Source organism: Plasmopara halstedii, assembly GCF_900000015.1.
Source record: "Plasmopara halstedii genome assembly, contig: Scaffold_3120, whole genome shotgun sequence".
Taxonomy (NCBI): Eukaryota; Oomycota; class Peronosporomycetes; order Peronosporales; family Peronosporaceae; genus Plasmopara; species Plasmopara halstedii.
In genome coordinates this window covers 1,589,401-1,615,995 of record NW_020190023.1, presented here as the reverse complement: position 1 = coordinate 1,615,995, position 26,595 = coordinate 1,589,401, and the positions used below count along the sequence as shown (strand labels likewise).

Genomic DNA, 26,595 nt, shown 5'->3' with positions numbered 1-26,595 from the left:
ACCGGAGTTCCATCTTCCTCTTCAGTAGCAACGCTTCGACATGTGTAAGATGTCCGTTACTTTCCGTACCCCCTGATTCAAGTACTATATAATTCAAGATACCCATTAAAATGCTATCTCGATTTTGAAATAAAACGTCCCTATTAATATAATTCTCTTCATACTAATGCACGATTACCACGTAATTAACGGTCTCGCACATCACCGTCGATGACCACTTCATTTCACCACAATACACAACAATCTTCATCCTTTATCGGTGCCGATGGTCGTATCGTTCTCACTCCAAGACGATCACAAGAGGATAGTGCAGTGTACAGTCACTTGGGTACACCATCCGTTGGCTCAATCCATCAAGATTTGTCACAGCTTAATGCATCAAGTGTGCACTCTGATGATGAGCAATCAAAACATACTTTATCGTCAAGAGCATTGGCATCGTTACGTTTGCTAGCTGATGTGCTTTTTGCTCTGTGTCTTCTCGTGGCCGTCGGTTCACGTGCAAGCATTGTGTCGCTGTATTATCTTTTCGTCTTTTGCTACGGCGTGGTGAATTCTTTCCAGTCACATGTTGTAACTCTTCTTACTTTATTTGTGGCGCTTGTGGCATGTGTATGCCACATAGTCATTCGTAATGTTTATGGAGACGGCAATAGCTATGACAGTGCGAATGTCGTTAAACTCTTTGGGTTTCAATCCCTGCATGACTCGAATGACTATTTTCGAACAATTGGAGTGGATATTTTGGTGGTTGTGTGTAGTGCAATTCACTATTGGTACGTTTTGCGAAGACTCAATGTTCGATCTGAAAAGCAGCAACAGGAAACTTTGGCTCAAGAACATTTTGATCTATTTGAAATGGGTGGACACTTGATGAATAGCCAAGAAATGAAAAAGGATCGTCGAAAAACCATGTTACGAGCTGTGGAGCTATTATGTACTACACTTCTTGCGCTTACGTCTGTAGCTGTGCCAGCGTTAGCTTCAGGACTGTTATATGTGGTGTTATTGGTGAGATTAGTTTGCTATACTGTGTTTGTTCGGAAAATGACTATACAAGAATTGCTCTCACGCAAGTCTGGCGTCAAATTCTCGAGCTATTTTCTTGGACCACGAATCACAAAGCTTGTGCTCACATTGTGTTTTGTGATGATTGTAACATGGTACGTAAAAGATTAGTTGACATTGTGTGGAGAGGTTTTAATGTTATGTGGCAACTATCAGGTATTGTGTTCATCTCGACCAAGTAACAGATAATGACACTGCACAAACTATTGCCAAGTACGCAGGGTATGCGAATTTTCGGACACGTGGAGTTCAATGGCAGTATTTTTTCTTTGCTGGCTTCTTGTTCTTGCTCTTTGTGAGTTCTGCCAAACTTCACAATTTGCATTTAGAGACTAGACGTGCTGATAGGAGCACAAACGGAGAAGTCGCAGCCATTGATTTAGGTTCTGTTGACGCAGATGTTGCTGAGTCGCTGCTTGACCAGCGCCATCGAGCTCAGACTGTAGATATCAAGGAAATGCTGAACAAACAATCAATTGTCGTGCGCGCGTTTGCTAGGGATGGAGGACTGTTACTGGGTAGCGCAGGGGCAATTGCGTGGTGTGTATCGTACCCGTCGTATCTATCTGCTCCATTTCTAGCGTTGGCATTCATAACAATTGCGCTGTTCGGAGTCTTGTCGTCGTCTTTTTGTATGTGGCTTTTGATCGCATACGGTTCACTTCTGGCGGTCGTTGAGTACACGAGCAACCTCACGATCAACTTCTTTTCCGATGATTACACTAGATACGGATTGCGAGTCTTTAAATATCCGTTTCTAGATATTGGCGCGCATACACTGTGCCTCGTATTCATGTCCTTATCTATTCGAACGCAATGGCGATATCAAGATGTTTTGAATGAGTCACGAAAGCGTCGTAATACTGTGAAAGACCTTGATGCTCGAGAAGCAAAACGCGACAAAGATGGAGGTGACAAGGACAATTTTGAACGCTTGGCAAAGATGCGAAATGTGACGTATAATAAATTTCGCTGTTGATGTTAATATTCTGACGAGTGACTTGTAATGTCGATATGATTATAGCAAATTCGAGAAGGATGGCGATCTGCTGCGCGTCTGTGGTTTGCAGATGCCAAACGTGTCATCTTTACTCATTTAGATGCACTGGTGTTAACTACAATTTTGAGTGCGTAAAATTTAAGCTGCTTATGTGACCTTACATTGCTAAGTGGTGCTGTGTTTGCTAGTTGTTGCTTTGAGTACGCATGTTTCATTTCTTCAGATTGGATATCTGGTGCTTGCAGCTGCCTTAATGTTATTTTACGAGCAGCGAAGACGCCTCTGGCGCGCTTTATTGCTGTATGCGCTTGGAGCTTGCTTTGCAGTATTTGTTCAAAATATTGATTGCACCAAGAGCTCCGAACTGGAAATGATCGGTCTACAGTGTTATAATCGAGAGCGGTCGACATGGGGCTCGTTGTGGCCAACACTTTTTAGCGCGCAGCTTTTAATTATATTGCAATTAGTGTTCCAACTTGTGATGTATGTAGCAAATGTTGAGGAATATCACGAACGCATTCGAACAAAAGATCACGTTCGGCAAAATCCTGTGTATTTTATTTCTCGTCTGGCCGTCGAGATTGATAACTGGTTCCGAATTGGCGGAGTGGTGCTGTGCTACATCGCATTTATCGTCATAGCGGTGCAGTATGAAAGCGGACCAACAACATTGAGCACGAATTTGGTTGGAGCTTTGCAATTGGCAATGTTTTTGACCATTTTTGGAAATCATTTAGGTGGTTTTTCGTTTGCTCCAAGAAGGTCGTTACGACTCAAACTGTTGTGGTCAATAGCTCTATTGACTGAAGTTCTGATACTCGTAGCTCGATATGTTTATCAATTCGAAGCAGTGGCGAAGTACTTAGATATGAATTTGTTCACGTCTTCATTCATATCAGCAAAGGATTTTGGACTTAAGTACCACACGTCTGATAGTGGACTTTCGGACTTGTTTGTATATTTGCTACCAACAGTGGTGTTGACGGGTCTATGCTTTTGGCAGCTGTCATCAATGATGAAGGAGGTAGCGCCGTATGATTTGTTCACTCCTGGTCGTAGTCGTGCCGCGGACAGCTTTCGTGCGATGATGGAAGCGATCCAGCAAATTTTGATTTCATTCAGTGCAACGGCGCTAGTAATTGTGACGATGTGGGTCGCGCTCAACCAAATTAATTTTGTGGGTCTACTTTATACTATTGTACTGATTGTTGGCCGTGCACTGAGTGATGCTTGGAAGCAGCTGTGGTTCCCTCTTTTCTGGCTTGCAACACTTGTCATGCTTTTAAAGTATATGATTCAATTAAGCACAATGAATGCCGAACAGACAGAATACGGAGCTTTAGCTAAGCCAGGAGATGATAGCGATTGGGTTGGCACAATCCGCTTAGATGAACGCTATGGCGATAGCGAAGGTAAAGCGAAGCTTTGGAAGCTGCTGGCCGGTGAGTTTTGGATCATTTTGGCATGTTCCTTCCAGCGGGTGGCGCAGTATTTTGACTCGTCCTCGTCTGCACGGCGCCACTTGGAACTGGAAGAATTGACAGCGAAATTTGAAGAGCAGTACGCTCTGTATGCAGCCAACAACTTGGATTCCAATCATCCGACCTCATCTTGCCAAGTAGATGACGATGACGATGACTTCAAAACGCGAGCAAGAGCTTTCACGTACAATGACGAAAATTCTACTTTTGCACGCTCGAGAAAAAAGTCACATATAGACGGAGAATCCGAAAGCAAACGTGAACAGCACATGTCATCGATGACATCTGACGATAAAGATTTTTTTTCTCGCTTAAAACACTTTGGAGCTACGTATGCTGGCAAGGCATCAGTGAACGTGGTGATGCTTTTGCTGACAATATCGTGTTTTGTTCATCAAGATATCATAGCGATCGTTTATCTTTTGATTGTGTATAGTATGATGTATGCGTCTCCAGCTTCCATTTGTCGACAATGGTGGGCTCTTGCTTGGCTACTTTCGTTAGTGATTCTGTCGATGTACGTAGTTATGTTGTGGCTGCCTCCTTTTATGGATGTTGAGATGGAAGAAACATTTCCATGGCGAGTTGTTGCTGACACTCATGAAAAATGGTTTATGCTGAACAATCAACAAAAGTGGGGCTTAATGACTGACTTTGTAGCTCTGTTAAGTGTGTATCTCTTACCCAATACAAAAAGGTTTACTGAAGAAGAAGAGGTGATCTCAGTATTGGATGAATCAGCATCTGCTCTCCATCTTATTTGTAATCGGAGAGGAGAAGAAGAAATGACGGAGGGAACGACTCAAGCACCTTTTGCAATGTCTTCTGGAGAAATCACGTACGTTTTAATGATGCGAAATTACGTTTGGTATTATCTCGAATATATCTTTTTGGCGCATTGGTTGCCATTTCTCCTTCTTTTAGTATTCGTTTGTGGTGCCAAACAAGGAGGTGCTGTTTCAATTGTGTACTTGTTGGGGTCACTTGCGATGTTGTATCGACTAGATGAAGCTCGTGAGCCTTCCAATCCTTGGATTCATTACTTACGAAAATCGACTTGGGCTCACTTGTTCATCATTACAATCATTAATGCACCATACGTCTATGCTACACTGAGCAATTGTCTCATTGGATCAAAAGCGAACAATGACGATAGCTGCATGTCTGTTGCAAATTTCCTTGGCGTTGAAGCCAACAGAACCCCCAAAGGTCTGATTGCTCTGTTCGTATTAATTTCGATTCAGTGCGAAATTCTTATGGCGCCAACTTATCAAACAGTATTCGCAATTTTAAAAAGTGAGCAGCAGCGTGCATTGATTCGTCGCGACGACATTGTGCGTGATTTCTTCCGTCGTCGAACCGAGCAGTGGTATGCGATGAAAAAGGATAAGAATGCAGCTATTCAGCGTCTCAAAGTTATTGTCTCAAAACTTGTGCACAAAGTCGAAGAGTTGATGGACATTGCACGCGGACTTCACCACAACTTGCCACCTATGGCTCCGTCCAAGCCTATCGTCGTTGAGAGATCTCAAAACTCGGCAACAATCTCCTGGGAAAAACCATCAAACAGCTATCACAAGATCCGCTATTATCGGATATCAAGACAGCAATATCCATCGCTGACGCTTTTAGGCGACTTTGGAGACATTGTCGAGATTCCGGGTGACCGTTGTGAGGCTAGAATTGAGGGACTTCGTCCTGGAACTAGCTATCAGTTTAAAGTATGTGCGGTTTCACGAATGGGAGAAGGTCCGTTTAGTATCGCAAGCGATCCGATCGCAACATATCCTTTGAATCTTGATGGTACAACAACGGCTGGCTGGATGAAATATCGCCGTGAGAAACTCCCAGCTTCACGCTTGGCGTTCCTCGTATCGTGGATCAATGCCAAGTATTTGCATCGGTACGTGGTCATTGACTCGAGTCACTTGATATTTTACCAGGACGAGGAAAGAGCTTTAAAACACCGCGGTCGTAAGCACAGAAAGCGTTTGAAAACGTCATTTAAGTGGCGTGACGTTGTCTCTTTCAAGCTAAGCGACATTAAGGTGCAGTACGACGACATATCGCCGTCTCTTTACTGCTTTGAGCTTGTTGTGCGACATATAGGCAGCCGTGGCGACGTTAAGTACGTCTTTCAATCTGAGTTATCGAAAGAATTCAACATGTTTCTCGTTGCGATGGCATTTGCTGTTCCTCGTGAGGCTTTAGAAGATAACGTTCTCGCTTGCTTAAGGGAACGCCAGTTGCCAAATCCACTGGATGCAGCATCACCCCGTCGTATGACGGATGAAAACATGCCTTTCGATGATGATAAAAGTGAATGGAGTAGTGTGACCGGGGATGAAAGCACTTTCGGAGATCCAGAAGATGAGAATTTTGACTCTGAAAACAATTTTGCATGGCGTCTTCCAGTATATAGATTCCTGTACAAATTTCAAAATGCTGGATTTCGGCTCGAATCGACGCAGTACGAAGAAGATGATTTGAATGAGCCATCGATTGCTGAATTGGTACAGCTTATTATCCATGCAGTGCGCAGTAAAAGCGGCAGCTTATGTTGTCTAGCCTTGGTGGTATGCTTCACCGTACAGGTATGACAGCTTCTAGAGTCTTGAGTATTGAGATATTTCACCACACTTGTTTCTAGGCGGATTTGTTTAACATGCTGTACGTAATTGCTGCCTTTGCGTTCTTGATCATTGAGAATCCGCGTCCGGCCCCGACCGTTTGGACCCATTTACTAGCTTACGTACGAACTAATGAACAAATTCTTGGCTATCGACTTGTCTGACGTTTACTGACCTGTTGTTCTAATTTATAGACGTGTTGCATCATCGCAGTGCGCTACGTGTTTCAACTTTCAATCTTTTGTACTGGCATAACAAATAACGGTTCTTTCTACCCGAGCATTGAACCGTTCTGCATGACTGCTACTGAGGCGGAAACAAATGCCAAGTCGATCCAAGCGATGGTACTGTTGGGATTATATAAATTCGACGGCATTGCGATTGACAGCGTCACATCGGTGTTTGATGGTCTTCAGTGGAACTTTTATGTCATGCTCTTTCTATTGTGGCATTTACGAGAGCTTCGTCTTCAAGGTTTCTTGGCGGAAACAAACAATGGAGAGAGTATCCAAGCTTCATCACGGTACAAGTCAGAAGCGATGCGGGGACTACGGAATTCCTTTTCGTCGTCTCACGACTCAATTGATGATGCTCTCCTCGACGATTGCCGTGAGAGCAGCAAAAAACTTGAACGTGATAGAAGCCTCCGGCTGCTTATACCTCCGGTCCCTTCGCTAACGTCCCAGCGAAGTAGTCGACATGTGCCTGATGTGAATAGAAATGAGACGAGCGCTTGTACTCACAGTATTGACAGCGCAGACATTCGTAGCGAAGTGGTGGCCCAGGTTTTAGAAAAAATTAAAGAGCAAGAGAGACTTGACGCTGAAAAAAAGGCTGAAACGGCGCAGGCTGCCGCTGATAACGCCCATGTCGCGCTTTCTCCGTCGTCCAGACGGTCGCTTGAGTATGAAGCATCAGTTGGAGATTTATCGTCACCATCCTCAAAAGCATTAAAAGATGGCATCGTCTCGAAGCAGATTGAGATTGATGCCGATGATACCGAGATAGGATTTCACGCGCGTGCGAAGGAGTCCTGGCTTGAGAAAAAGTATCCGAAAATTTATGACTATTTTCAGACTGTCATTTGCAAGCCACCTGCTCAATGGGACAAAGACATATATGTGGCTATCACTGGTGATAAACCTGGATGCGATTTCTACACAGCTTCTCTTTCTGTGCTTTTGTTGTCAGCGGTATACGCAGTGATTTTTTACAAGAAGTTAGGCGAGCCAGATGCGTCCAGTACTTCTGTAGCTGATGCAAACAGCCGAATTTCGTCGTCGTCACTCCTATCTGGGTATCTCGTGCTGATGGTTTTAGTCGAGCTGATCTTTATTATATGGGATCGAGTGGCATACGTGACGTCTTCGCTCAAATCGAAGGTGATACTTCAGTACTCGTACACAATTGTGCTGCACTTGACGGTATGGTACCTCCTTCCAAGCAATATGAATGTCTATTTTCAGCAACGACCTGCGCTCGTGGTTTTCTATCTCTTACAGTGCCTGTATCTCTGGCTTAGTGCGTTACAGATCCGATACGGATACCCAGCCTATCTCGGTAGTCGCTACAACTACACAGAGGAAACGAAAGTAACAGCACTACGCGAGACGCTATTTGGACTGATGATGCAAGCACCGTTTTTATTTGAGATGCGGGCATTGCTAGACTACATTTGCACAAAGACGTCACTTAGCTGGCAGCACTGGATCCTTTTGGAAGATACTGCGGCTCATTTATTCAATGTTAAAGGCAGTATGAAAGGACGAGTCGAGCAGGCAGAAATTCTTCAAGGCAAACAGCGACAACCGATGAAGGCGAAGCTCACGTCAGCTGGTATCATGTTGCTGTTCTTACTCATTTGTCTTGTTGGTCCATTGACTATGTTCAGCTCAATTAACCCGAGCACAACTCCAAATGACGTGACGTTAACAACTGTCGTCTTTGGGATTGTCGATAAACAGGAGACGATGAATCAATTATATACGAACAGTGACAGCAACAGTGCGTCGTGTCATGTTGACTTGAATACGGACAGTGCATCCGTACAGTGTATCGAATTTGATGTGTTTTCGTACGACGGGTGGGAATTGTCTCCACCGCGATTGGATCTTCTTGTTTCGCAGCTCCAATCGACTCAAGCACTTAATTGGACGATCACGTTTACATTTACGCGACCAGGTCCCAAAAATGATGAAACGATTTCGGCGAGATACTCAGTAAAGATGACAGATGAACATCGCAACGCACTCATTCCTATGGTCAAGCAGAAAGTGGCTGATGATAATAGCACGGTATTGTCCCCTATTCAAATTGACAAACTCTTTCCTGCAGTCCTTCAACTGACAGCAAATAGTGGAGCTCTTCAACGTTCTACAGAAATGCGTTCAGTAGCTGTTATGAAACATACTTCCGATGGATCGACGTGGTGGACTATTGAGCCTGTCGTGACATCATCTGATTCAAATTTCTGCTCATCATCGTACCCATTCTGTATCGTTGCTGTGTCGGACAGAATCGTTCAAGGTCTAACGACCTTAGGCATAAGCTCATATGGACTTACTGCTGTGTACATTTTTGTCGTGGTTACTGTGGGCAGTGCTGTCAAGGGATTCTTTCGCGGCAAGTTGTATCAGATTCAATATGAAGAACTACCGGATCCTGAAGACGTGCTGGAACTTGTGGAAGGCATCTATATTGCCCGGAAAGAACGCTACGTGGGGCATCTAAAAGATGAAGTTCGCCTTTTTGAAACGCTTGTACGCGTATTGCGATCACCAGAGACGTTAATTAAAGTCACAGGCATCAACATCATTCATATTCCAACTGCAAAGGAAAAGCTTGATTGACTCGGGAACTTGGTCCTTTAAATTCTCGTGAAATAGATAAATTTCTAGAAAATAATTACCAACTATCAGTAAATTTCTCGATTTGATAAATTTCTGTCTATGATGATTTTGGTCTTTCATTTACAACATGCCAAGTGACACTCATACGAGCGGCTATGTGCTCGCCATTTCAAGTATCATCGATGCGCTCATTAATGCATATCATTGTAAGGAACCTGTAAATATGACGCGTTTAAAAAAGGACGTTGCGAAACAATTTCGTCTACCGTCGACGCCCAAGCTCGTGGATATAATTTCTGCTGTACCCGAAGATTACAAGGACAAATTGCTACCATATCTAAAAGCAAAACCCGTACGCACAGCATCGGGCATTGCTGTCGTTGTGAGTACAAAATTACGTTTGTGAGACTTGAATTGACAGTTCTAAGAAGTTATTTGTTATCAATAGGCCGTGATGTGCAAGCCTCATCGATGTCCACATATTGCGATGACTGGTAATATATGTGTCTACTGTCCTGGAGGTCCCGACTCGGACTTTGAGTACTCAACTCAATCATACACAGGTTATGAACCCACTAGTATGCGAGCGATCCGTGCTCGCTATGATCCTGCTCTGCAGACACGACAGCGTGTTGCTCAGTTAAAAAGATTAGGACATTCAGTCGATAAAGTGGAATTTATCGTCATGGGAGGAACCTTTTTGTCACTAGACGCAAAATATCGTGATTTCTTTATTCGAAGCTTACACGATGCTTTGTCTGGACACTCGTCATCGAGTGTGGATGAAGCTGTGCGATACTCTGAACAAAGCTTCACGAAATGTACTGCAATAACGATCGAGACGAGACCTGACTATTGTCTTAAACCACACTTGCATGACATGTTACGCTATGGCTGCACACGCATTGAAATTGGTGTGCAAAGTGTGTATGAAGATGTAGCACGCGATACAAATCGAGGTCACACAGTTGCTGCTGTCTCGCACTGTTTTCAATTAGCTAAAGATTGTGGGTTTAAAATTGTGGCTCATTTGATGCCAGATCTGCCCAATATGGGGATGGAGCGGGATCTTGCAGGTTTTCGCGAGTTTTTTGAAAACCCGCGCTTTCGCAGTGATGGCATTAAATTGTATCCAACGCTTGTGATTCGTGGAACAGGACTTTACGAGCTTTGGAAGACGGGTGTTTACAAAAACTACTCACCTGAAGATCTTGTAGATCTTATGGCTCGTTTGCTCGCGCTTGTACCACCGTGGACTCGAGTATATCGCGTTCAGCGAGATATCCCTATGCCGCTTGTAACGTCGGGTGTTGAACATGGTAATTTGAGAGAATTAGCGTTAGCACGAATGCGCGATCTTGGACTTGTTTGTAATGATGTGCGTACACGCGAGGTTGGCATTAAGAATATACACGACCAAAGTGTACCAGATCAAGTGGAGCTAGTGCGTCGTGATTACGTGGCTAACGGCGGATGGGAAACGTTTCTTTCTTACGAAGACCCTCAGCAGAATATTCTGATTGGTTTGCTACGTCTTCGACAAGCTAGTGTCGCGTCATTCCGTGACGAGATTGCTCCGGGGTGCTCAATTGTTCGTGAGCTGCACGTATACGGTTCGTCAGTTCCTCTTCATGCTCGAGACCCGACCAAGTTTCAGCATCAAGGTTTTGGAACGTTGTTGATGGAAGAAGCAGAGCGTATTGCATTTGAAGAGCACGGGTCGCACAAACTTGTTGTAATAGCTGGAGTTGGCACCCGTAACTATTATCGCAAGCTGGGTTACGGGATTGATGGTCCTTACATGTCCAAATATTTATAAATGCTCTATTGTCTGCTAGATGACTCTGTATCGATAGAGTGGCTCCTGCCTGATGAGTTCCAAGTATGTGCCTGAATTTTGTGCTGAACAAATTTTTGTTTACACTGAATTGGCGACAATTACATAGTGAGCGTATCTAAGTCGTCAAGTAACAAGAAAAATACTGTCGATCGATATTCTTATGTATGAAGCAGTTTATTTCTCTTTCTTCGTTTCACTAGTGATTTCGCGTTCTGACGACAACTCGTCGTCCAGAGCCAGAAGCTCCTTCATCGTTTCCTAGTTTATGCCACGTACACCAATCAGTGAATAAACAACGCTTCTGACAATACAAAGTCACGTACTACATTCGTCTCCACCATGCGAACAAGCACACGCTCTTGATGCTTATCCAGGTCAATGTAAAATACTTTCGTAACTGAGACCCTGGCAAAAACAAGAATAGGAAAGATCCAATGTCCCCATAATATAGACTCGCGCGGCGTCGTATATGGAGATATTTCTTTGATTATCGGATCATAATTCGTCATCCGAATCGTCATTTCAATAGATAGCAACTAAAAAATATTTAGACAGCACTTAATCACTGTAGATAGTTGTTTCGATCAGACAAATCACACGTACAATTGCAAGCACCACATATGACATCTTGCTTGCAGCTTGCGAAGCCTTGGGAGTTGTCACAGCATAACTATTTAGCAAACGCATTGATAGATTAATTATCTTGTCAACCTTAGATGATGCACGTAAGTCTATAGTAGAAACAGCATTGCCACGTACACAATTGCACTCCAAAGTACGTAAAAAAGTCCAACGTTGATCATCGTCTCTGTCGTTGTCATTTTCTCTTGACCAGGTCCCCAAAAGTCATACAGATAGCGCGATCGATCATTGTAAATGCTCTAATTCAACAAATAAGTCATGACAAAGTTAGTCTTAGTAGTAGCGTTTAAAGTACAGTGGTAACGTACGTCATAAGCAGTATCGATTGAGTGCCAAGCCTCGGGTGACAAGTTTCCCGTTTGGTAGTGCTTCCGAAAAAAAGTGTACTTTTGTGCCCACTGATAATGAGATTCTGCACGACTCATCTAACACAAATGTTAGAAATGAAAGCACGCGTCAATACAATCGGCGCTACATACTGTTAGAAGCCTATACACGTTTTGCTCTTGGGGTAAATACCACTGCAACAATTGAAGTACAAATAAAAATATTATTGTTTGCCATTGCTTCAGTCAATTAAACATCAGTGCTTATTGCTCGGACCATGAGAGACCACATGGCGAGTGCTGGTACAACCAACGACAAGATATAAACCTGCGATGGCGACGTTTTCTTTCCTCGGTATAGCAGCACATTCGATACAAGTGAAGTTAATGGCGCCAAGACAAGAAGCGAATATAGGGCGATATGCGAGTCACGCAATGCGTCCGGGTATAGCCGAAAGAGTTCAGGAGATGAAGCGACCATTATGAGGTATGCCACTTACCGGTACAGAACGGTAAAGCTGGGTAGTCTACATCAATTACTGAATGTATTTCGTGTATTCGTTGAAGCAACTTTATCGCGTAAGACCACAATTATCATCATAATCATTCTTGCAGTCAGGACGGACGAGCACCATGACTGAGCGCACCGTAATGGGCGTATTTTTTTACGTGCCGAATCTTATCGGATATATGCGCGTGCTACTAACGCTCTACAGTTTAGCAGTCGCATTCACAAACTACAAGGTTAGCGTTCTGTGCTATGCGCTGAGTTTCACTTGCGACTATTTTGACGGCTTCTTCGCGCGCCTTTGCAATCAATGTACGTCTAACCGCACAATAGATTTTTTTTATCTTTATCTTACTTATATATAAATCGTTTGCAGCCTCGACGTATGGTGCCGTGCTGGACATGGTTACGGACCGCTGCTCAACCGCAGGATTGCTTTTGGTGTTATCCCACTTGTACCCTCAGTACTGGATAATCTTTCTGTACCTACTGATCTTAGACTTCTCCAGCCACTGGTACCACATGTACTCAAGTCGCGGCCATCACAAAGTGGTCTCAGCTGAGCGCAACTTTGTCTTACGTTTCTACTACGGATTCTATCCCTTTTTTGGCTTTTGCTGCGTTGGTGCTGAGCTCTTTTACATTCTACTTTACGTGTTGCACTTCAATCCTACCGTGTTGATCCCGATAGTCAACGTACCAGTCATGAAGGTAAGTTGGTGACACTTTGTTATTATCGTATGTTAATGCGTTAAGTCGCTCTGTCCGTCTTTGTGTCTAGCTGTGTTTCTACGTTTGTCTACCCGCTTGTATATGCAAGAACATTGTCAATTTGGCGCAATTATGCAGTGCCGCAAGCTCGATTGCAACCGATGACGTGAAGCTCGCCAACAAGACCAAGTAACAGAATAAAAGAAATGTTGTGAGATCAAAATGAAGTAGAAATGTAAAAAGCTTTCAAAGTTGTAAATTTTACAATAGCTACTTTCGTGGATACAGAATATCATAATGACCTGGTCGATACAGCAACGTGATGGACACAGGCATTTGCTGCTTCGTCGTTGTTAATGTCGGCGAGCACACGTAGCTTTGCAGTTCTTCTCCAGGCCCAACACTTCCATCAAGATACTCAATTTTTACACCAACTTCAAGTGCCTCCGTCAGCGCCGCAATTTGGGGCTGATCACACTCTTTTCCCATTGGCTCCACCTGTGATACACAGATCAGCGAACATTTTCTGTAAGGAAACACATGACTCACTTACCTCTGCAGCACAAAATTGAGCCACTGTCTGACCAGGATACAAACCCTCAATGAAAGGTTGGAAAGTCTTTTCATTCTTTTTCATATAGCCTGCAGTCAGGAGCCGCATATACCAGACCAGATACTCTGACTCTCCTCCCTCTGTCTGAAAATCCCGCACAAGCTCTGCATGAGAGCGCATCTCCATTGCTGCCAAATAATCCACAAATGTTTCCCAAAAAGCATCGATAGCGACGTCGCTGTATCCAATAGCGACTAGTTCGCTCTTACTCGTTTGTATCTTGTGCTGAATGTGGCTTCGCAATTCTGCATTCGTATCAATGCCAGTGCCTTCTGATGGCAAAAGTTGCTCGCATAGTGCAAAGATAAAGCCTCGAAAGAAACAATTACCGTCTCCACGAACACGCCGTAGAGCTTCGTAGCGACCGTTCAGCCAATCGATACCGTACATGAAGTTGGCGTTAGCATTGCCAACATACTCAGCTTTGAGACAGAGCATCGACATGCAGTCCGAAAGCAGTGGACCTACGGGCCAGTCCGAGTTTGTGCTCGCATCATCCGTGTCGGCCATGACTGCGATACCCTTAATTATTATTTAAGTGTTGAAATGTCTGTTATTAACTTCTAATTACTATTAAAAGGTAATACTTAACATGTCCGCACTCTGGGGAAACTCGTCAACTTCTTCAAGTAGAATTTCTTCAGTATCACTATAATCATGTTCGAGGAAACATCTAGCATTTTCCATCCCTCTCTTCACATGGCGAAAACGAGCTGATTTTTGTCTCGATGTTGCTCGGTCATTCCATTCGCGATAACTGAAGCCTGTCCAAAGCACAGGATCGTCCAGAAGCTCCGGTCGCGCATATTCAACCAGTTCATGGAAATTAGCGAGTGGCCAACCAAGTGCCTTGAGAAGACGACTAGAACAAGTAATAATGCGCTCTATCTCTCCAACATTTGTTGATGTTGATGTGAGGAACACTTGTTGTTTGAATTCTGGATAGTAGCTGTCGAGTAGGCTGTGAATATTCATGAGACACATGCCCATAAGTTCGCAATCTACGTCGCTCGCTTCACTGGGATCGTATTCACTTACAATACTTGTCGAGTGAATAATACACTCAAGCACTGCTTCGTATTTGTGTCGACACGTTGTTGTGCTTTGTGATTCCAGTGACAAGCTCCGAAGGGAAGTGTCAACGCTGGTATTCCGAAAGCGAAAGCTTTCACCATTTGCGTTTTCAGCGCTGTTGATGAATCCTGTGATCCAATAGGCAATATCTTGCATGCTGGACTTTTGTTTCCCAAGAGACGACGTTAACTTTTTTACGTAATGGTGTGGAAAAAGTAGCGCTGGTCCAAGAAAATGGTTAAAAAAGACGAGATGCACCACTAATAGTTTTTGATCGCATTCATTCTGATGAATCATCTTGAAGCATGCGCGACAGAGAACGACAATTTCCGGCGGTAGGATAGCAATTTGTCCTGCAACTTTATCAATGAAAAGTCTAACTTTTGAAAGTGTACTTTTTGAAGGACTCATATCGTCGAATACGGTTACAAGTGACGAAATCCATCTCGCTCCAACAGCACGACAGAAACAAACAAGTGCCTTACTCGCTGTGCTTTCTTGCATCATGAAGTCTTGATACCGAAAAGTACTGAAAGGCATTTTTCTGACTTCCGAGTACTCGAGAGCAATAAGTTGAAAGACCAATCGAGTCCCTTGTCGCTCACTTTCAAGCAATGGCAGTAAACTCCGCAAAATAAAGGCCCGAACTAATATCTCGGTTTCTTGTTTTCGATTCCTTTTGGATAGCTGACACGTGTTTAATACACATCGGCTTACCAGTAAGTTTGGCGCTAGCAATAGATTTGCAAGACTCATGAGTAGCGTGGAATATTCAGAGTCATTTTGTGCAACTTGTGCCTGAACTAGTCGTTGCTGCTGCTCAAATTCTTTTCGCTTTTTCTTTCGGGCTTTACGGCAACAACAGCAACATCCAAGAGACAAGCATGAGGAGTTTGACAGCACTAGCCACCCTGCAAGCAATAAAAGAAATGTCGAAACGTACCCCTTTAGTTGGGAATTTAGTATCGAAGTCAAGCTCTCGTTTCCAAGTGAGCTACTTAAACTTAAATCTGGATACGTGACCGTAAACGTGCCATGTGCTTGATGTGCATCATCATTATCCTTGATACGTTTCACATATACTTCAAATTTTGCTTGACGGGCTTCATTAAGAGAGACACCGTAAAACGTTAGTGCTGATAAAGCTGAATGTAGAGCAGTCTTTGTTCCAGTTATTTCGATGTGCGAGGGATCGTACAGCTGCGTTGCGATGTGAAATTGAAGGTCATAAGGTTGAGTGCTGCTCGACGTTTCATTTATTGTGCTTCCATTAAGGCTTCGAAGAAGCGTGCAAGGGCGTTCAAATGTACATTCAACCATGATATTGTCGTCAGTGATAGAAAATCCCAGCTCTAACATCGAACCGCCATCCTCTGTCTCCAGATTTACTTGATATATATCGTTGAGGTTTATGCTATCGGGATCATCAAATACTACAGGCGTTGGAACTTTGTCTTCATGTAATAAGTCCGTCTTGAAGTGAAACGGTGGAGCCACAATTAATGCATCGGGTACATTAGCAATTTGGAGCTCAACTCGACGCGTCTTCAAACCGTTTGCAAATCGTGCTGCAAAAGATTTTTCGTTCACTAAAAGTGAGTCGTTTGTTTGCGAAGCGGCCCTCAATACTTGATACTCAAAATAGTCGGCTTTGGAAATTTGCCCGATTGAAAAACGTGGCTCAAAATTGAAGTAATCAAGCTTCGGAATATAGAGAACTCGACCGAAAACATCTAATACAATCGCATTTACGATTGTGATGTGCTCGCCAATACATTCCAATGACAAATAAGTACCATCGTTTTCGCAGTTTTCATACTGAAAGAGAGCACCATGCTGTGGCAAACGATTCAGCTTAAATTTAGTTTTGGCATCCAAAATTGCTGAGAGCGGATCTAGCTCTCCGAGATTTAACAGGCTAAACGAGTCTTCTTCCAGTTGTACAAAGGCAATTACCTCGTCGTTCTTACGTGTGGATACCCTTTTCTCGGGTATGAACTTAACCACTGCAACATCGGAAAAAACACAAGGATCTCCATCAGATAACTTGTACCAGAGCTCATCAACTGCCATTGGCGTGATCAAATCGTCTTGACTCCATTCATGATAAATGTATGTCAAATTTGTCGAATGAGTCGCATTTGCCATCTTCGTACTATTACGATAAATTCGAAAAGACTCAAGTGATCTCACTCCGCGTCTATCATCGCTTATCAATGCATCACAACTTCCGTTACAGTCAAATAATTTGCCGAACCTCGGCAACCTTACAACTTTTAGTAGCTGGTGATTTGACGAAACACCTGAACTGTTCAGAAGAGTGGATTTGGATAAGAGAACGTCTCTTGGATCAATAACATTGGATTCTATAGGTACAGCAGAAGGGAGTCCATCAACATCATCACCATCCAGATTTAAAGTGACAGGAATACCAGCTTCCACAAGAAATCTCAATTCAGACTCTCGGGGTTGTGGTGCGTCATTTACAGCATCCACAAAAATGTCAATTTTGGCTTCCATACTTCTATTTACAATACGTCCAAATAGGCTTCTAGCGATACCAAAGCAAACTGTTGCATACGGCTTAAGTCTTCTCGAGAACGCTACGGGGTTTGGCAGCGGAATATTTTCATTGTTTTGGTTATGGTGGGGTTGAAAAAAGATACTGCGCTGGAAGTCCAATGGAAGCTCTCGAAACGCACTCATGTTATCAAAAGTCAATACAGTTTTGTTGGGAAATAAAAAAAGTTGTCCGAATTCCGGAAGTCCCCGCAACTCAAGACGCAAGTCGTTGAATACCCCATGAAGCATTGTTAGGTTTAGCAATATAAGCGAGTCTTCAGGAATTCGTACAGTTTCTTTTAAAGATGGAAACTTACGAGCTGGAAGTAGCTGCTGTCTTGATATCAAGTTAATTTGCTCCTCTGTCACCACATGGCGGTAGATGGCAAAGTGGAAAAGATCGAAAGACGCACCATTTGCACCTTGATATAGCTTGTCTCTAGAAAAAAAATCCTTTCCGTCACTACTTTGATTAGTTAACGTCGGTGATTGTTGCGCAACGATTGGATCGCTTGCATTGTGTTGTATCAGGTTGACGAGGTAGTCGACAATTTGGTCACCATACTGCTTTTTGAAACTTGAAAACTTACTTCGGAGATAAGCTAGCGGCATATCCTCGTTCAGCGGTGGAAAAGTAATCCCTAGAATCTTAAGCGAGGCAGAATTGTCGCCGAAAATTCGCATCGCTTTGGGTATTCGCGGTCCACTGAGACTCATTAGTCTCTGCTTTAACATTGAGCGAAGTCGCTCTGTTGCATTTAAGCTGCTCGTGTTATCAAGCGGCTGAAGAGCTCTTACTGCTGCCAAATGTTTGCGGCGTGATGGGAAAGTAACGTTGCGAGGACTGTTGCCTAAGTACAAGCGATATCGACCACTAATCACTTTGTTCAGTATTCGAAAACTAGGTGGATGCTGCTCGTCATGCACTGCACAGTCAACTCGTTCCATTGTGTCGGCGTCTGTATAACTCATGTAAAAGTCGGTCTTCCAGAGGCCTCTTGTACTTGAAGGGTCTAACGTAACAGTGATCTGAACGAGAGGTGTTCGTTCGATCGGCTCAAGCAATGGAGGTAGCTGACACGCTGCTATATTGTTCACTGAAAAAAGTCGCTGCTCATAACATGCCTCTATTTCCGCTTCATCACCTTCTTCTAGGACAGGAAGAAAGTAGATAAATGTCAGTACTTGATGCTCATTTACATCCAAACGAAACCCAGGATCCACACAATTGTCGAACTCATTGGCAATGGAGAACAGTGTCATGCTTTGATTGACTTTTAATCGGCGTCGAATAACCATTTCAAACGTCACGCCAGCTTCACTTGTAGTCTTGTTTCTTACAGCGGCCATTGTGAAGAAGTCACGCGCAGAGACGGAGCTAATTGACGAAAGCTGGATGCGCTTTGTGTTATTACGATCCTTTGCTAAGTGAGCTCCAAGCTGCCAGAATGAAGATGCTGAATATAAACTCGTCACAAGGCTTCTGTCTGGCTCGAGAGCATCAAAAGGACAAATATCATGAGGAACATGATTCATTATGGTGACATTGTTGCTGATTGCAGTGTCTCCAAACGTATAGAGACAAAGTGGCAGCCAAGCAGCTCGTTCATCAAGGAAGCTAGTAATTTCTGAATCTTGTACATGCGTTTGTGCTTTAATACTGCTGTCAGCAAAGTGAAGCATCAGAAGCAGCAGGAATTTATGGGGCGGCATTGTCTTTTTAAGAAGCTTTGCCTATTTCTTATTTCACGGTTTTGAACTTTGACAATTGCCTGATTTATACATTACAAGCCGATGCATTTGCTTTTTCGGTGCGATCAAGAAGGAATTGTATTTCATGACCTTGTGCTTAGACGATATTGCTATTGTAGCGCTGATTTGCGACTTATTAGGTTGTATACACATAAAGGAAGTCGCGATGCTATAATTCTGAGAATGATACAGAATCTTCATCTCGAAATCTTTAGCTACATACTACAATACGAAGTGTATCTGGACTTGGTGGCGGTAGATGTAAATGCAGGGGTCTCAGACTTTGGTGCTTGTACGTTCCTCGCTTTCAACTTTTCAATTGTTTTCGTTAAATTGCTAAGCACAATTGTGATGTATTGCAGCCTTTGTTAACCTTGCAATGGCTGTCATTTTTCTTCACCTTCAGTTGTTGTGCTTCAAACTGTTTCAGCCACTCAGCCATCTTGGATTTCCGTACACTTGATAGTAAAGACGGTGGATGCTTATCATTAAGATCAGCAATCACAGCGTCAATATCTTCCACCTGCATCTCGCACGCAGCTTTAAATTCCCGAAGACGTGGTGCCACAGGTAATGCATTCTGCATAGTGTTAGCAGCAAACTCCTTCCGCTCGAATTCGTCTTGATTACTGTCAGTCCTCGCAGCTGAAGGCTGCATCGTCGATCTGAACCTCACAAAGCTCAGAAACGCATGGAAAACGCAACACAATGCGAAGCGCATCGTGCACAAAATCGAGTGCTCGTTCTCTATCGTTCAAGAATTTGGGACGAGCAACATCATTGTTGGTATTCAAAGCACTTTCTCGTTGTGAATAACAACTGTCCTCTTAAAAGGGATGAATTCGCGTTGAAGCACTTCAGTTTCCTCGTTAATGTCTGGCTTGACTTCGACTTGAGAGCGACAAAAGCCGTTCAGCTCTTTCTCGTTTTTCCAGCTTTGACATCCATACTTTCATCATCAGCTATCTCTCTTTCAGGTTGATCAACCATGTCACCCAAGTAATCAATGTCTGCTTCACTTATTTGGTGCTGAATTTCTATCGGGCTTCTCGGTGATGCCTCTGGAGAAGACGAGACAGCATCAATAGCATTACGAAGTTGGCTGATTGCACGTCGAGTTGACTCGCCCACATTCAAATGCTTTGCAAACACGGTACCAGCTCCAATAACACTAGACGACAGGGATGTCAGACGTGATTTCCATTGAGACGAAGGAGCAAATGACGTTTTATCTGGATACAAAATCTGCCATCGCGAAGGCAATGATTTGTTTGGCTCAATCCAATCTTCAGCCCAGTCATAATCGTCTAAGCCAGTGGCAAGAATAGATGAGCTTTCCTGACGTTCGGAAAAGCCAAAAGTTTGTGAGAGTCCGGGTGACATCGTTGCTTTGTTTCTGCAGGAAGAATAGTGCGAGCTCGAGGGCTCCAATCTCAAGCATTGACTCCAACCACATCATATTAAAACTAGAACGAAGAGCCAGAGAATGCAACGGTTGAAAGGAATCAGCAGCGACAGTACCAGTAACGCTTGACTTTTATCCTTGAACACAAGCGGCCCATGATTGACAGTCAGTCATAAAAGCTGTAAAACATGACCAACACATATGATATTGAAGAGTACATACGTATATTTAGATTCTTTACTTCAGAATGTTTTGAGATTCGGCGTCAGTTAGTGAGTTACCGAAAAGACGCACATAAAGTCAGCAAAATCTGACTATTTAAACTTGAATTTTCAGAAGTAGCAGAACTCGACGTTTTTTTATGGTAAAGTAATGCTAATGGTGACCGTCGAAAAATAAGGTAGGGCTCCGATACAGAATAGGTATCAATTACGCTCTTAAGATATCTCGATGGTTTATGTGCTGAAAGTGACAAGTATTAATGTGCTCACCAAGATACATGTGAGCAAATCTCTGATTAAGCGTAAAAATTTGCGCTATTATTAGTTTATCTTCGGGACAAATTTCTTGTTAAAAATTCTGTCCATGGCCAGAAGCAGCTTTGACTCGAATAATCTATAAAATGTAAAATGAGGACAGCCTCAACGCCTTGTCACAGTGTGGAGACATCCGCAGCAGCTGCAACTCGGCTCTTTAAGTCTTTATTGCGGTTTTAGAACATCTAGACAGATACAATACAGCACTATTTTTGTCGTTCAGTTAAAGGACTACTACACTCAAGATTTGGACAGCAAATCTCTTTATCGTCTTAGATTTATGGTTTGCTTTGTACAAATGACGACCCTACATGCGACAAAGGCTTAGAATAATTGCTGTGACTGGATATCGTTCTGCAAGAACAAGAAGCTTGTCTAGTGAGCAAAGTACAGATATTAATGAGAAGTGTCCAGTCTATTTTCAATCAGAAAATTTTAAGCGCTTGTTCAGCAAATCCTTGAACAGAAAAGATCTTAGAAATATTAGTTTCTAATAGGCACGACGTTTCGCGATCTATGAGAGGGGCAGCAAATATGGAACATGTTAGGTGAGCCACCCACCAAATATCTTTGCTACAAACCTCTTAGACGACACTTTCTGCTATATTGTTGAAAGACAGCAATTTTCTGCATTGCTCCTCACAAGAATGTTGTGGATATCTACGCACCCCAAGCAAATTGCTTAGTAGCAAACTGTTAGGTCTTGATACCTACTTGTCAGATTGTCATCACTTTGGACAACCTCAATTTAAATGGCGTTCTTGAAAATTAACTCGTCAAAATGGTAATTATTTTTGGAGATGAAATATCCAGAATCTTGCTGGCTAACCGTCGCCTTGCACCATACGAAGGTAAGCTCATGTCTCACTTGAGTCACATCCTGATAAATGCTGTTGAGCCAAGAATCGATTCTGAGAACCATATAGGAAGTCTGGAATTTTACCATTCACCCAAACCTTGCTATGGAGTAGCACTTGTCGCAAATAGTGTATTGAAATATGCTGGTTGCCCTTCGCAATTTTAAGTATGCGCGCCTATGAAGCCATAACTTTGTGATATTGCAGTCCACATCCTTTAGAACAAACCGTGATGCAGCAAATGCGGCTCACAATGTGTGTCTGAGTAGGCACGAGCAAATGGACAGAACTCTTGCTCTAAAAGGAGGCTGTAGGGATTTGCAAATAGTATTAATTGGCGCCAACAATACTCTTCTCTTTTCATTTCTACAAGCTCGTTGTCATCGGTGACAGCGTTGCCGACGTGAGCGAGGCTACCGAATGCATTGTCATAACTAGATTTGTCAGCGAGATAATCAGATTTAGCGTTTTGAAATAGCCCAAACAGCTTCAAAATACTACAACCCAATGAAATTGATGTAGTGAGTGGGATTATCAATTTGATTCAGTTAACGTGCTCGATATATCAAAGCGCTCTGTTTACCTGATAGTGTGCCTTCCTTGAGTGCGCTGAACGCACATTACAATAGAGCGCGCTGGCGGTGTCCCCCAGTACGTATTCGGTTTGAAGTTCAAACGAGGTCAAAATGGGATGCATGATGGATCGATGAAAGTTGAAGTAAGTGAATGGATTTATGATCACGCCGGTGGCATTCCTACACGGATTGCAAAGAATAAAGCTTCCTTAAGAAAGAAGCGGTCCTGGTGGACATTGCATCGGGGCTGCTGCAGCTCTTTACTCAGATGAAGCTAAGAAAAGGTTACCGCCCTTACATTATATACTAGAACCAGTACGAGTGTAGCGGATCGCAATCTGCTAATGGCCATGCCATTTCCGCATACGCGCTATACTTGTGCAAGTAGTTGGCGAGGCCAAGCCATTTGCGCAAGTCCTTTGTTTCTTTGGAACCGACCAGTCCAAAATGGCCTTGACCTTAGCAGGATTCGCTCGAAGGCCACGCTTTCCAATTAAGCACCCTAAAAGGAATTTTTCAGCGCCGAAGATGTACCTGTCTGCATAAGTTTATTCGTGCACATGCATTCGAGCACCGCTCTATAATGGACGATGTGATTATTCACATCTGTCCTCCCGTGCCCCGCACGACCGTGGACGAAGATGCGTCGGAGTATTTTTGTGCATACGCCCAATGGGGCCCGAACAACTGCGTCTCAAGACGATTAGATGTTGCTGGTGCATTTGACAGCCCTTGAGACATCACAAGTCACTCCCAGAGCATCCCACTCGGAGTACTCATCGCTGTCAATTCAATAGCAATCGCTCTCATGAGGAACCATCGACTAAGTCGAGTGCGCTGTACTTTGTACAGCCAGCCATACTGTTTTGGAGAACATCCTTTCTAGTAATCGGCGTTTGTGCCGGTACGGTGGCAGCATTTAGCCTGTTATAAGCGTGAACGATACGCCACATACCGCTCGGCATCCGAAAACAAAACGTGACGTATCACTCAACCACGCTGTCAGCGCTAAGCATACAGATAACTTCCTTTGATCGTGGAGCGTCGAGCATAATTACCCGACGCTTCGGAATCAATAAGGACCTTCCATGGCCTCTCAAATCCCTTCACGCTCGCTTTTACGACCAGTAAGCCCGGCTTGCATACACATTCCGTGTTCAAGAGCACGAAGCTCGTCAAGGCTGGGCCCTGCTGCCCTCTAACTTTTGAGACACAGCATAACTCAATTTGTCCCCAGTAGGGCGCGGAGCGCCCTAGTGAGTTTTCTCGTTTCCTCACGACAAAACAGATTGGTTAGAAGCGGGAGTTCGGTTCGACGATTCTTTACGCGCCTTGCGCAGAAGAAAACCCGTCCGGAGGTGACGGGTGTCTCCGCGGACAAAACATTGTCGGGTGATAAAACCCTGATCGGCAGCTCGGAGCTCTCCCTCCTCTTTCTCAGCATGACTGAGATCCATTGGCTCAGGCCCGCTCGACGAGCTCTGAGGGTGTGCAATACGACCAAGTCGTGTCGGCTTAAAGTTGAATTTGGCATGCAATACCACGTTTACCGCTTCTTCAAAAGAAGACGGATGCACACGGAGGACTTCTATTCTGACCATGCCAGTGCAAAGGCCCTCCATAAAGACAATTACTGCGACCGCAACGGGGAGAGGATCGGCTGTTATCCCGGCAATGAGTGGTCTCAACTCTTGGACAAAGTCCACTATCGCTTTCTTACCCTATCTGATGGCAAGGAAATTTGGTCGCAAGCGTTATGCCTAATTAGGCGGCGAGAATACTCTCAAAAGCTGACTCCTCAGCTTTTTCCAGGAGGATAACGCCGTTTCAGCCGAAGCGCCGCACGTTAGTGCCCATTCTCGCGCGCGACCCCCAAGCTTGTAGATAGCTAGTGCCACGCGCTGTTGCTCGTTTTGGGGCATCATCCGGAAGCTCTATTTTGCGAGTTGGATTTCGTAAGCGAAGTCAATATGTGTTAGATGAGTAGGTATGATACGAATTGGGACCTTGATACCGACTGAGCAGATGCCATAGCCATCTCGGCCTCTGTCACCCAAAGCAGGAGACTTTATTTACCCTTACACTCGCAGTTCTTAGCACTCACCACGAGCGGTCTGGATCGGAAGGAATCATCCGTCGTCGACGGTGGCGTCATGGACGCAGTCGACGCCGACGGCTTCTGCTGTAGGTGTTCTAGCAGAGCATTTTTATAATTTGAAAACGCCTCTAGGCGCGCGCTTGTCGCCTTGATAACAAGGTGGTCCACGCCCTTAGGGTCAAGCAGGGATATCAGCTTATTAAGCCCATACTGCGTGCCCTGGGCGAATAGTAGTATTCCTCTATCTTCACAGAGGATTAGTCGTAACGACTCAAGCGTAAATTGACAACGTGTGCTACCAAGTGCAGCGGGGCTGACCTAGCTCTTAGCTCCAAGGAAGCTAAGCCAAGGTCGTTCTTCACAAGAACCAGTTCGAGTGTAGCGTGTCGCAATCCGCTAAAGAAAATTCAAGACGTCGTCTCCGAGGATCCGCCGCCGGTCCTGCCATCGGACCGAGGCGGGCGTCATGATATTGACCTTGGGAGCCAAATACTGCGTAACACGCTAATGGGCCCTGCTCAAAGAGCGGTGTGACGTCATTGACACCTTTTTCATGCGATGCACGACGCTGGAATGGTGCGCGCGAGAAAGTCTCCCCATTCGACACCCACTAATCGCTTAGCGACGGGGACCTGTATCACTGTATGAAGGTCCCTGCGGACCTCGGTGTCAAGTTTCTTGACTTTGATAGCTTGGAACGCTGCTGAGTCTCAGACTTGGATGCAGGGTATGACCTTATCCTTGGTATGGCATGGCTTGAACACCATGAGCCAAGGATTGATTGAAGGTCGGAGACCTTAGGCGCCACGCGCACGTCGTCTGGTGAAGCTTTAATGAGTTATAAGCCCACCTCTGAAGCAGAAGCGCCTTTGGCGTGGACACTGGACGGTCAATGTGCTGCATATCGGAGTTCCGAGTTGTCGAACACTTACGGTGTATTGAACAAGAGTCCCGAGCATGGCTCGCGGGCTGAACGTGGAGTGGCACGTAACAAACTGGGCACTGCTCAAAAATCAAAGCAGTTGCTGCATGCCAAGAGTTGCATGGTCGGCCAAGGGCCGATGCATCGACGGCGAGGCCCCAGTGATACACGTGAAGTGGCACGTAACACACTAAGCTTTGCTCACGTTACGAAGCAGTTGCTGCATGCCAAGAGTGGCATAGTCGGACGAGGTCCGAGGCATCGAGGGCGAGGTTTTATGAATGCGCGTGGAGTGGCACGTAATGCACTGAGCACTGCTCACGTTTCGAAGCAGTTGCTGCATGCCGAGAGTGGCATGGTCGGAAGAGACCCGAGTGATACGCGCGAAGTGGCAAGTAATTCACGGAGCACTGCACACGTTTTGACGAAGTTGTTGCATGCCAGGAGTGCCATGGTTGGATGGAGTCCGAGGCATCTTGGGCAAGGCCGTGTGGAGAGGCACATTATCCACGAACGAATACTGCGGAAATAGCAGCTCTTCATCTGATGTTGCAAATTACATTAAGGCTCCGATGGAGCAGGAGTAGGGACACTGGACGACGCCGAGCGCGTATTCCACTGGCCTCAATGAGACGTAAAACCTCTATAGAGTAGATATGGCGATGCCGTAAGTTATCTGCAAGACGCAGGGCGTCTAGGGTGTGTCAACTGTAGATGATAGCGCACAGCTATATCACCTTGTCAACGGTATGACAGGAGAGGAAGACGGCGACGTTATCTTCGAGGCTATTCCCGTGGTGGACGCTCCTCTTGAGCTGGACGAGATGTCCTTAGCCATGGTGGTCATCATACGACCGACTGAGGAGATCAACTCGTCGTCGCTTCTGGATGAAGCTGCCCTGAAGGACACCCAAAGGGTGCTGAACGCACGAAGTGAATCATCGATCTTGAAGGATCCCTCGGATCCGTAAAATCCTTTGGTAAAAGAATTTCAAGACGTTGTTTCCAAGGAGCCGCCATCGGTCCTACCTCCGGACCGGGGTTCGCGTCATGAGATTGACCTGGTTCTGGGAACCAAACTGCGTAAAAGCCAATGGCCTCTGCCCAAGGAGCAGCGTGACGTCATTGACGCCTTTTTCCGTGCGG

At 44.5% G+C, this 26,595-nt stretch overlaps 8 protein-coding genes across 8 annotated transcripts; 4 read left to right on the top strand and 4 right to left on the bottom strand.

Moving 5' to 3' along the window:
* Nucleotides 1-210: 210 nt before the first annotated feature.
* Nucleotides 211-9,028, top strand: PHALS_07875 (hypothetical protein F441_05668; the record flags this gene model as incomplete). Its single annotated transcript, XM_024721418.1, has 6 exons — nucleotides 211-1,163; nucleotides 1,225-2,020; nucleotides 2,093-2,195; nucleotides 2,257-6,143; nucleotides 6,200-6,301; nucleotides 6,374-9,028. 6 exons carry the CDS (start codon nucleotides 211-213, stop codon nucleotides 9,026-9,028), a joined length of 8,496 nt encoding a protein of 2,831 aa, XP_024586519.1.
* Nucleotides 9,029-9,155: 127 nt separating this feature from the next.
* PHALS_07874 (elongator complex protein 3) lies at nucleotides 9,156-10,847 on the top strand (the record flags this gene model as incomplete). The annotated part of the gene is made up of 2 exons (XM_024721417.1): nucleotides 9,156-9,410; nucleotides 9,477-10,847. 2 exons carry the CDS (start codon nucleotides 9,156-9,158, stop codon nucleotides 10,845-10,847), a joined length of 1,626 nt encoding a protein of 541 aa, XP_024586518.1.
* A 195-nt stretch (nucleotides 10,848-11,042) lies between these two features.
* Nucleotides 11,043-12,317, bottom strand: PHALS_07873 (uncharacterized protein; the record flags this gene model as incomplete). The annotated part of the gene is made up of 7 exons (XM_024721416.1): nucleotides 11,043-11,126; nucleotides 11,192-11,404; nucleotides 11,472-11,538; nucleotides 11,628-11,749; nucleotides 11,819-11,935; nucleotides 11,990-12,031; nucleotides 12,114-12,317. The coding sequence occupies 7 exons, from the start codon at nucleotides 12,315-12,317 to the stop codon at nucleotides 11,043-11,045; spliced, it is 849 nt and encodes a 282-aa protein (XP_024586517.1).
* Nucleotides 12,318-12,469: 152 nt separating this feature from the next.
* On the top strand, nucleotides 12,470-13,248 carry PHALS_07872 (Phosphatidylinositol synthase (PIS); the record flags this gene model as incomplete). The annotated part of the gene is made up of 3 exons (XM_024721415.1): nucleotides 12,470-12,656; nucleotides 12,721-13,055; nucleotides 13,126-13,248. The coding sequence occupies 3 exons, from the start codon at nucleotides 12,470-12,472 to the stop codon at nucleotides 13,246-13,248; spliced, it is 645 nt and encodes a 214-aa protein (XP_024586516.1).
* Nucleotides 13,249-13,325: 77 nt separating this feature from the next.
* Nucleotides 13,326-14,898, bottom strand: PHALS_07871 (ubiquitin thioesterase otub1; the record flags this gene model as incomplete). Its single annotated transcript, XM_024721414.1, has 4 exons — nucleotides 13,326-13,553; nucleotides 13,609-13,937; nucleotides 13,998-14,180; nucleotides 14,271-14,898. 4 exons carry the CDS (start codon nucleotides 14,896-14,898, stop codon nucleotides 13,326-13,328), a joined length of 1,368 nt encoding a protein of 455 aa, XP_024586515.1.
* A 664-nt stretch (nucleotides 14,899-15,562) lies between these two features.
* On the bottom strand, nucleotides 15,563-19,017 carry PHALS_07870 (uncharacterized protein; the record flags this gene model as incomplete). Its single annotated transcript, XM_024721413.1, has 2 exons — nucleotides 15,563-15,590; nucleotides 15,686-19,017. The coding sequence occupies 2 exons, from the start codon at nucleotides 19,015-19,017 to the stop codon at nucleotides 15,563-15,565; spliced, it is 3,360 nt and encodes a 1,119-aa protein (XP_024586514.1).
* Nucleotides 19,018-19,098: 81 nt separating this feature from the next.
* Nucleotides 19,099-19,519, top strand: PHALS_07869 (uncharacterized protein; the record flags this gene model as incomplete). Its single annotated transcript, XM_024721411.1, has 3 exons — nucleotides 19,099-19,115; nucleotides 19,176-19,348; nucleotides 19,419-19,519. The coding sequence occupies 3 exons, from the start codon at nucleotides 19,099-19,101 to the stop codon at nucleotides 19,517-19,519; spliced, it is 291 nt and encodes a 96-aa protein (XP_024586513.1).
* A 449-nt stretch (nucleotides 19,520-19,968) lies between these two features.
* On the bottom strand, nucleotides 19,969-20,439 carry PHALS_07868 (uncharacterized protein; the record flags this gene model as incomplete). The annotated part of the gene is made up of 1 exon (XM_024721410.1): nucleotides 19,969-20,439. The coding sequence occupies one exon, from the start codon at nucleotides 20,437-20,439 to the stop codon at nucleotides 19,969-19,971; it is 471 nt and encodes a 156-aa protein (XP_024586512.1).
* Nucleotides 20,440-26,595: the final 6,156 nt, after the last annotated feature.